At 53.1% G+C, this 9,954-nt stretch overlaps 1 protein-coding gene across 1 annotated transcript; it reads right to left on the bottom strand.

The window, feature by feature from the left end:
- Positions 1 to 7,209, bottom strand: CRYBB3 (crystallin beta B3). The gene is made up of 5 exons (XM_075898869.1): positions 6,964 to 7,209; positions 3,105 to 3,223; positions 2,595 to 2,727; positions 1,625 to 1,767; positions 1 to 287 (listed from the first exon to the last, which is right to left on the bottom strand). The coding sequence occupies exons 1-5, from the start codon at positions 7,036 to 7,038 to the stop codon at positions 122 to 124; spliced, it is 636 nt and encodes a 211-aa protein (XP_075754984.1). The 5' UTR covers positions 7,039 to 7,209; the 3' UTR covers positions 1 to 121.
- Between the last annotated feature and the right edge of the window lie 2,745 nt (positions 7,210 to 9,954).

The raw sequence follows: 9,954 nt of genomic DNA, 5'->3' as shown, positions 1-9,954 counted from the left end.
GCAAGCTTTATTGAGAAGATTTAACAGAAGGCCCGAGGGCGAGAAATCACACCCGCTTCCCCTTCCTCGGGTAGGTGGCAGCAGGGCGCTGTGGCTAAGCAAGGCAGCACCAGGGCACCCTTCAGCTGTTCTCAAAGCAGCCGTGTTTGTGCCACTGCTGGTCCCGGACACGGCGCACGGACTGGATCTGGGGCTGGTGGGCATCCCACTCGTTCCAGTGCTGGTACTCGCCCTGCTCAAAGACGTACTGCCGGCCTCGATAGCCAGGGTATTCGTAGCCCACCCACCTGTGGGGGAGGAAGACGAGATGAGAGCCTCCGCCCGGCCGACTCAAAGCAAGCTCCCCAAGTGCAGGGTCCTGCTGGCACAGAGTGGGCAGCCCTGCTCCCAGCCCTCAGCATTGCTGCTTCTGGTGCCTCCCCCAGCTCTGCACTAGTCAGCCACAGCACTGGTGCTGATCCTGCCCCCCAGCGTAAGCCCAAGGACCCTGCTACATGGTTCCAGATTCCTGGGACTGAGGGGGGTGCTAGGCCACTGCATGATGAACCATGGCAACCCCAGACCAGCAGGTGCCCATAGCTCCAGAGGAGACGGGTGATGCCTGGCAAGGAACAGGCATCAGGGCAGGTGCAGGTTGTGCTCCTGGCAGCAGCGGAACAGGGGCACCAGCTCCCCCCTACTCACAGGGACTTCCTTGTCCCAGGGCAGGCTTCAGCATGGCCAGAGGTGACCTTCCCGCCTCCGCAACAGCCTAGGGACACAAGTGGACTGTACTTCCCCCATCCATGGTGAAGGGTTTCACCCTCCCTGACTCCAGCCTGGTGGAGCAAAGAGGCAGGGGGTAGCGGATTCAGAAAGGCCAAGCTGTTGCAGACAAAGTAAAACAGGCCAGTACTAATCCTAGCCCCTGGGGGAAACCCAGCCAGGAAAGCCCCCAGCCCAGGGCACATGGCACCTTCTTCCATGGGTTGATTCAGGCTCTTACACCCCTGTTGCAATGGGACCCGTGGCCTGCAAATACAGAAAGCTGTGACTCCTTGGCACCTCCAACCTGTACCTCTGTGCCTGGGCTAGGGGCTGCTTGGTAGACAGCCACACGCCCCAAGGAGGGGCTCTGTCCAGCCACCAGGGACAGGCTGGCTCTGGGCCCTGCACGCTGCCACACTTGGACAAAAGGGTCAAGTTCTGCTCCTGCACCTGGCCTGTGGGTGGTTTGATTGATGGCTGGCTGGGAGCAAGGGAGAGATTTCACCCTGGCTCACGGAGTGGGGTCAGGTTGTAGCAGGGACTTTGTTTTGCTATTTCCTGAAAGCAGCCCATTGTGCTAGTCTGTGCTGCCAGGTATTCCTCTGTCCCACCCCCTCAGCCCTGCCCTGTGCCCATCCACCACATGATGTCTGCAATTAACATGTTAGGGAGCATCCTCCAATGTGGGTACAGACAGCGCTCAGCCCAGCAGGAGCACAACAGGCAGTGCTTCCCTGCTGCTTCCCCCTAATTATTGAATGTGAGGGGGTGCCAAAGTCCTACTTCGCCTAAAGTGCCTAAACCCCTTGGGCCGGCCCTGGTAAGGGGGTGCTTGGGTGTCAGAGGCACACACCAGCTGCCCAGGAGCTGCCCTTACGTTCCGTTCAATGCTTTGACACTGGCCACGCGGTCCTGAAACCCGTGAACCCAGAGGCTTGGCACGTCGTCATCTACGATCTCCATCTTCCTCCCGCTGAAATCTGCATTTTCAAACAGGTGGATCTTGTGGTCGCGGCTGTCCTGCAGGGAGTAAACAGGCTGCTCTCCCCCGGCCCTGCTGCAGCCCTTGCTGGGAGACCAGCCCAGGCCACATGGAGAAGCCGAACAAGCCACCCCACTTGCCCATGCCGTGGAGATACGACAGGCGTCCGATTGCCCCAGCAACCCTGGATGCCCAGCCACTGAGGGCGGGAATTGCCTATGCACACAGCCAGCACAGCCCTGATGGGGCAGGAGGCACAGGCTCGCCTCCGTGGAGCGCTGAGCCACAAGCAGCCCCCCAGACGCCCTGGCAGTGATCAGCCTTGTTCTGGGCTGAGACAATCGCACACACCACGAAACGTGGCAGCAGCCTGGTGGGCTCCAAACTGGCCTGGTGCTACCTCAAGGGATCCCGGGTTCTGCTTGTGGACAGGAGCTGGGAACTGGCTGCTGAAGGCCAAAGAAACATGCCCCACCCCCTTCCGTGGGGGACACTGGTGTGAGGCAGGCCCCACCCCTCCAGCTCCCTCAGGGGTGAGCTATGTAGGGGAATGGGGAGAGGAGACGGGGGGCCTTGCCCAGGCTCTGCCACGGGGGAGGGTCGGGGTTAAATTTAACATGAGGTAGCCCTGGGGAGTGTGCCAGAGGGCAGAGCTCAGGGAAGAAGCATCTCGCAGAGAAACGTGAGGCTGCAGGCTCAGGACAACCCCTGGGTGCTGCTCACCTCCACCCCAAGCTCCTGCTGTGCCCCTGCAGTGCCTGCTCCACCCACATCTGCTGCTTCTGCTGGGCTGCAAGAGGCCCCATGCCACAGCTTGCCCTCAGGGTTCCCTGGGGCCCTCCCGGCTCTACACAGCCCCACTCACAATCTGCAGGGGGCGGAGGGACATCAAGTTCTCGCTGCTGTGGCTGCTGGACCAGGAGTCCCAGCGCGGAAAAGCTCCCTTCTCCAGCACAAACTGCTCCCCGCAGAAGGCTTGGCGCTCGAACCCGAGCCACCTGCAGGGAGAGGTCGGGCAGTGCTTGGGCAGCATGCACTCCACAAGGCCGCCCCACTTCCCCCCGCTTCTCCCCCTCCAGGCGGGACTGGGCTGGGGCTTTCAGAGGGAGTGTAGTAAGTCCCCCTCCTCCATTCAAAAAGCACCGCTGGGCAATGTCCCCTCTAATTTTTTTCATCCATGTGTGGAATAAATTTTGATGTGCACTGAGGCATGGTCAGATGTGCACCACCAGGAAAAAGACAAAACCTGGCTGTGGATGCTCTGCTAATCAGCTGGGTTGCATTGGAATCTCTCCTGGGTGGCCGCACAAACACCAGGCGTACAGGAACTGCCCTCTACCTCTGTGGGGCTCCCCGGCTGGCTCTCTGTACTTACGGGCCTGACTCTACCTGGACTGATCCCACTTTCTCCAGCGCTTCCTCGGTCACATTGGGACTTTCCTCCTTCAGCTCTCGTTTCCTGCCCTGGAAATTCTCCAGCTCGAAGATGGTGATCTGAAAGGAGAGGTGACACTCTCAGGCTCCGTGGATACAGCCTGGCCGGAGCCGGGTGCTACTGGCTACACAGGGCAAGCTAGACAAGATGTGAGGTGCAGGCAGAGGTTGAACAGGGAGGGGTCATAGCACATGCACTTGGAGGCATTGCTTCACCCCGTCTGCTCCTGTTGGCTGTGTCAGACAGGCGTGGACACTGGGCATTTCCCTGCCAGGAAGCCAGGCCTGGCACTAGTGAACTAATGCACATGGGCCATTTTGCATTCTCTCTCTCTGACACACACACATGCCCTCTCTCTCCAGTCACAAACAGCTGCAAAGCAGGCCGGGTGATTAAATCACCTTTTGCTGCTCTTGCTAGTCAGTCTTCTTCCAAATGAACTGCCCTTTCCTAGTTCTGCAGCCAACTGTTCAGTATCCCCAGGTCTGGCCAAAGAGTTTGCAGGGCCCAAGGTGGCACATTGACAGTGGATGTTCTAGTTTAAGTCAAACCCAGTTCAGGCTGGGCTATGTCACCCCTCGGCAGCACAAGTCACTCACTGGACATATTCTAGGGATGTGTAGTTGATTAACGGATAAGCAAAAGCTCACTGGTTAATGCTGTTGATGACACACTTTTCCCCCACCCTATGCCAGTACATTTTTTAGCAGGCTGGCCAGCAAGTCCTGGCTTGCACTGGGTCCTGGACCTACCCCTGCTGCAGCTCTGCATTTAAAGTGCATTATGAGCCAGGCAGGCAGGCAGCCCAGCTCAGTTCCAGCCCGTGCTGGGTTTGGGAGCTCAGACCCACTCCCTCCCTGCCCCCCGAGAGGGTCTGGCTGCCAGCGCACTGATGCCTCTGTATCAGAGGCGGTGACAAGCAGCTGGCCTGAGAGGGGAGCTAGTTTTTAAACTTGCCCAGCACCAGCTCCCTTTTACTTGGGCTTGGTGCAGGTGGGGCCCAAGGCAACTGCCTTGCTCACCTTGCCCTAAGGGCAGGCCTGGGTATCCCAGTGACCTATTCAGATATCCTGTTTGTACAGGAACTTTGAGCCCTGCGAGTTTCACTCCACACTAGCTGGGCAGTGCTACTGTCACCCACACACCTGCTGCGTGTGGGTCACTGTCCCATGGAGGGGCACTGAGACCACTTACAGAGAGAATAATGATTTTGTGCTATGGTCTTCGCTGGGAGCCAGCTGGCCTTTAGCTCAAGCTGTAACAGCTCCTGCACTAAGCTCCAGAGGCCCCAGGTTTGGTTCTGGCTGTCAGTGCTGCACTAGAACTGGTCTGAATTCCTTACACCTCAGACCACCGACACATTCCCATTCACAAAGTGCATCTGCTCATTTCTGACTTGCCCACGTTGGCATCCAGCCTATTGCACGTCACTCTCCAGAGAGATGGATGACTCCAGGTTAGCGTAATAGCCAAGTATTGACCATGGTACATCTGATGAATACCACAAGATGTGACATGTCATCAGCACTTGGCTGAAACTCTGACTGCACAGTGAACATCTGTCTTCCAGGATCAATTCAAAGGCAAGACCCAAGAGCCACACATCACGCTGACAAAGTCACCAGAGACTCTGCTCCGGTCTGTGGTTTCCTGCCCCAGGGGCTGGTTTGTGGTACGTGATTTCCCACTCATTGCTCTCTCCAGATCCGTGAGCTCTTTTCCCGGGTCATTAACTCTGGCTGGCTTGGAAGGGGTTTGCTTTTCAGCGGGGCCTGGCAAGGCTAAGTAGCAGCCAAACCTGAAACCGAAGCCTACTCCCCACTTGCAACAACCTCAGAGCTGTGCGGGCTCCGGGGGTCTGGGATTTCAGTCACAGGCTGGGCTGGAGGGTTCTGGGCTGGAGCCATTCAAAAACACGCAGGATCGCGGCCACATGGCAAAGTGGCTGCTGCCAGGGAGTTTCACTGTGGGTGTCCTTCAGTCCTGGGTGCGAGAGGCCGGCAGATCTCTGAGAAAGGAATCGCAGCAGCAGAAGGGCCACAGGGTGAGAACTCAGCACAACTCACCCCAACGATGCCAGCACCATCCTTCCCCTGGAGCCTCTTCCCAACCCAAGCCACCAATGAGGAACAGAAAGCCGGGCCCTGGGGGAGGGAGGACAGCCAACCTTCCAAGCCTTCCGGAGACGAGCGGGGCAGCCAGGAACAGGAATCCAAGAGCCCAACCAGTCTCCTGCTCTATTCTCTCCCAGGTTTCCTGGCAGGGAACAGCCGCAGAGCCTTGTGTTTGCCATCCCTGCCCTCCAGTGGAGCAGGCTTGCCACTGCAGAATGGAGAGACCACGAGGACAGGGTGAAGTGGTCGGGTCCCTGTGTAAGAAGCTATCGGATAGGAACGAGGGCTCTGTCGTGCTGGACTTACCAGGGCCGATTTATCCATGAGGCACTGTAGGCACAGTGCCTAGGCCCACAATACTTTTAGGGGCTCACAAAAAGGTTTTAATTTCTTTTAAAATCAGAAGAAAAAAAAATGAACTTTTAGGGTCGAAGAAAATGTTTTTATTCTCACATCAGGGGGAAAAAAGGAACTTTTAGGGCCCGCGAAAATCTATTAATTTTTGCCTAAAACAGAAAAAAAAATGTTGACGTATTTAAAGTTATATCAAAAATAATTTGTAATAATTTTTTTTATGGAGGAAGGGACCCACGAAGGCAAAAGTGCCTCGGGCCCACGAAAGTCATCATGTGGCCTAGGACTTATGCAGGAGCAGCACCAGTGCCGTGGCTGGCTAGAGCAGAGATGGGAGAGGCTCTGTCACCACAGGAAGGTAACAGCTGCTTCTAATATTTCACGAGGGTTACCACTCGAACCTTGCAAGCATAGGACACTGCGCCTCTTGCTCCTGCTCTCCCAAGGGACATGTCCCCGGCACAACATGGAGCCACAGTGAGCAACTGAGGCTTCCGTGGTCTGTCGCACACTGCGCCACACAAGATCTGCAGGGCTGAGCTGACATTTCTTATTCCAAGTCTGACAGCAGAGCTGTTAGCTCTGCCCTCACACCACAGGGCAGGGCTTCACCAGGTTTAGCCCCTAATAGGCTGCTGCCGCATCTCCACAGATATGAGATAATCACAGCTCCCATTGGCTGGAACGGTGATATGCTGCCAACGAGGTGCAACCCCCTATGAGTGTCGAGGCCCAGGTAAATAGAGCGGTGTGGGTTCAACCAGGGACTAACCCTGGCAGACCAGGTCCAGCCCACGAGCCGGTATTTGCTCACCCCTGCCTTAGGGAGCTCAGACCCACTCCTCTCTCCGTACATGGAGATCACACAACATAGACACAGACCTGTGAGGAGCATTCGTATTTATCCTCAAGGACTTTGCCACCATCCCCAGCTGGAGAGCACTACGCATCAGACAAATGTAGCAAAGCTCTGCTGGGGGACAGAATTTGCTTTCTTCACCAGCTAGGTGCTAAGCAGCAGCCAGCTGACTAGGGATTCTACAGGATTGGCAGACGCTGCAGAAAGCCCCTTCCCCATTTCCAGCAGCACGTCTGGCAGAGGTACCAGTGGGAACCAAGCTGGAGAGACTAGCTGTGGCAAGCAAGGGCCAGATGGAGTAGAGGAGAGGGTAATGCTAACACACAGTCCGCTCGCTCCCTTTTTACCCACACAAGCTGCAGCATTCAGCGTAAGCAAGCAGGAGTCGCACACAAGGGGATGCCTGTTGAGTTTCAAGAGGGATCTGGAGCAATACACAACATTAGTCCATGACTGGCCATCCCCTTTATACCTTGTAATTGCCCCCTATTTCGCTGGGGCTCTCCCCAGCAGCCATTGGCTCAGGGGAATGCTGCGGTTCAGCCATTGTGCCTGAAAGATCCCAAATGGAAAAATGTTAACACGGTCACCCTGACAAAGGCTGTACAATTATTTTACGAAAGTTACAGCTGCTGGTTGGGTAAAGAACTTTGACTGGAGCACAGCCTTCATAAACTCACAGCTCCCTTCTGAACACCCATCCTCCTACATTACAACCCCTCCTCATCCAGTGGTCCCTGCACGGAGCCCAGTGATACTTGTGGCTGCATTAGACAGCCACAACAGAGACTGAAAACAAGAGAATTCCATATTACACACACCCACGCACCCAGGAAGTTGGTCTGATGGGTAATTAAACTCACTGTGACACATGCACCTCATTTTCAGTTAACTTCAGCTTGCAGAGTTTGCCTCTGCTTAATGCTTCTCTTTCTGCCTGTGCAAAAAGCCACCTCAACTGTTACCATATCCAAGCACAATCCAACCCAGGGGCTAAAATTACTGTCCCCCTTTTAGGCACTCCACCGTTACAATGGTGAGTGCTATATAAGAATCTGAAGAGATACATTCAAGCACATTCCGATTTGAACATGACACAGCTGGCTATCATTTTTTTCTCACTTTCCTCCCTCCCTCCACTGCCCCCTTTTTAAACAGTTTTAATTTAACAGGGCTTGGAAGAGTCAGTGGGTAGGAAAAATAAAGACACTGAGTTCAACTAGTGTCCTGGTTAATTAAAGCCCTTTTGTAGCATTTCTCCCACATTTTAACAAAATACCCAGCATGGTAAAAGACCTTTTTCTAAAACTCCTGTGCTACTTGCTAAAAACCCATTCAAATCCAAGCAGAGATGCTACCACTACCTCTTCTGGAGTCTGTTAGTTGTGACAAAGGGAGAATGGGACCAGCACTATTTATGAGCTATTTCTGAACAGGACAGCACATTGTTTTGATGCTGATGCAGCAGGTATGTCTGGTAAATTGCATCCATTAGATTTCACTTCAATAGAGAGGGCTTGCAGCGGTTTATGGAAACATTATTCAATGTCTTCTGGCTTTCCCTTAAAAAACTGTCCCAGTCTTTGGCAGAACATTAATATTGAATTTTGCATTAGCACATTCCCCTTGTTCCTGGCCAGGTTCTCTGGAAAACTCCACCTTTGCAGTTTATTGATGTTTTCATGCTAAAACCAAGGGCAGTGCAAAGCAAAACATTATGCCAAGTGGTTACTGTATTTTTCAGGCTACCATGTGAAGCAAGGCCGGAGGCTCCAGCCCATGCTGGATCCAGTATAGCTCTGGGGAAGTGAGGGCTCTTTATCCCATAGTATCACAGGTTTTTTGAGGCAGTGTTGTCCAGAGGATCACAGGAGACCTGGTGTCTGTTCCCAGCTCTGACACCGAGCTGCTGGGTGGCCTTTCCTTCTCTATGCCTGTTCTTTCCAGCTGTCCGACTTGTCTATTTAGATTGCAAACTTTTCAGGGCAGAAGCTCTCTCTGTGCCTAAACTATGCTGCCCCATTCTCATTAGGAGTCTCAAGGCACTAATTGAAGGCTCAGAAATGTTCGCCTATTTGCAGAGCACAGCTACTGCACTATACAATGTGGCCTCATGTCAGTCCCTGGAGCCACATGGCTCCACACGACCAGTGTGCTCCATCTAAGCAGTCGCGGTTTGTGTTCCTATCCACCGGCTAATCATGCACATCGCTCTGGCTGGCCGGCACCCAGCGAGAATGGAAAACAAAGCCCAGCACGGACACAGGGCTTTATGGTGCCAAAAAGATACAACTCCCCAAATATCCAACATGGGCAGGCTGTTGACTCACCCCTTTTGCCAGCAACTGCTCTACTTGGGGCTCCATGAGGTTGCCAGGCCTTTTGATAGCAGTTCTGCTGCAGATGCTAGCGGGGTTCATGCAGCTATTGGCCTTAAGAGCTGGGCAAATTGTTCACAGCAAAAGCCAGTCATGAGACAAATGTAATTACATGAATCATTGAAGTTGCTCTATTATTTGCCCTGATCTGGGTTTTTGCTTTAATTTTTGTATGTTTAAAGAACTCACATGAAAGCTGGATACTCCCTTGTCACACCAGCCTACTTGGGAGCCAGGGTGTCAAATAGGATAGGGAAACAGAAAAGCAATGCCACAAGCCACCTGCTGCTTCCTTTCTCCCAAGCATCTTTGTTGTGTCAATGGGAAGAATTGTGGTTATATCACAAATGTAACTACAATATGGTTTTTGTAGCCATATTGGAAGTCTTAAAGCCACTTTCTGCAGCCCAAGTGAAGAGCAGCAGCCATTAGCTGTAATGCTTGGAGTCACAGACTCATATTCCATCTACTGTGCATACAGTAATGTCACACCAGACTGTTAAGGAGATTCCAACCTAATGGTGCCCAGTCACCAGATACAGAAACAGATCTCAAGATGGGTAAAGAAAACTTAGTTTAATAGCTTTCCACCTGGCAAGGACCAACTCCCCATCTCTATTGTTTCTTTGATTATCTCTATCTCCTGTACAATTAATTTTGCTGGTTGTAAACCAATTAAGGTAGTGGGATATAATTGTTTAGATGATCATATTACAATATGTTAGGATTGGCTAGTTTAGTTTTAATAGAATTATAGGTTAAGGTATACCTGAAAATATGTTACACACTCTCTCTCTCTCACACACACACACAGCTCCAAGGTCAGAGCTGCCAGACCTTAACCCTGCACCAATGACACAATGCTGAAACTAGAGTCCAGGACCTGATCTTGACTGGTCACCAAGACAAGGTCATCTGTCTCACTGGAAGCAATGAGCACTGTATGCCTGGTGTGCATTCTGTTTATAATTAATCAACAGAGATTAAGAAGGATATTACTGTGTAAGGCACTTTTAGTGGTAAGAGAGACTGCAAATCCACAGGAAGTTACACCCTGAGTCCTAGCAACTGGGTTGGGGGGTGGG

Source organism: Pelodiscus sinensis, chromosome 15 (genome assembly GCF_049634645.1).
Source record: "Pelodiscus sinensis isolate JC-2024 chromosome 15, ASM4963464v1, whole genome shotgun sequence".
Classification (NCBI taxonomy): domain Eukaryota; kingdom Metazoa; phylum Chordata; order Testudines; family Trionychidae; genus Pelodiscus; species Pelodiscus sinensis.
Note: the sequence above shows the minus strand (reverse complement) of the source record. Positions and strands in the feature narration are given on the sequence as shown.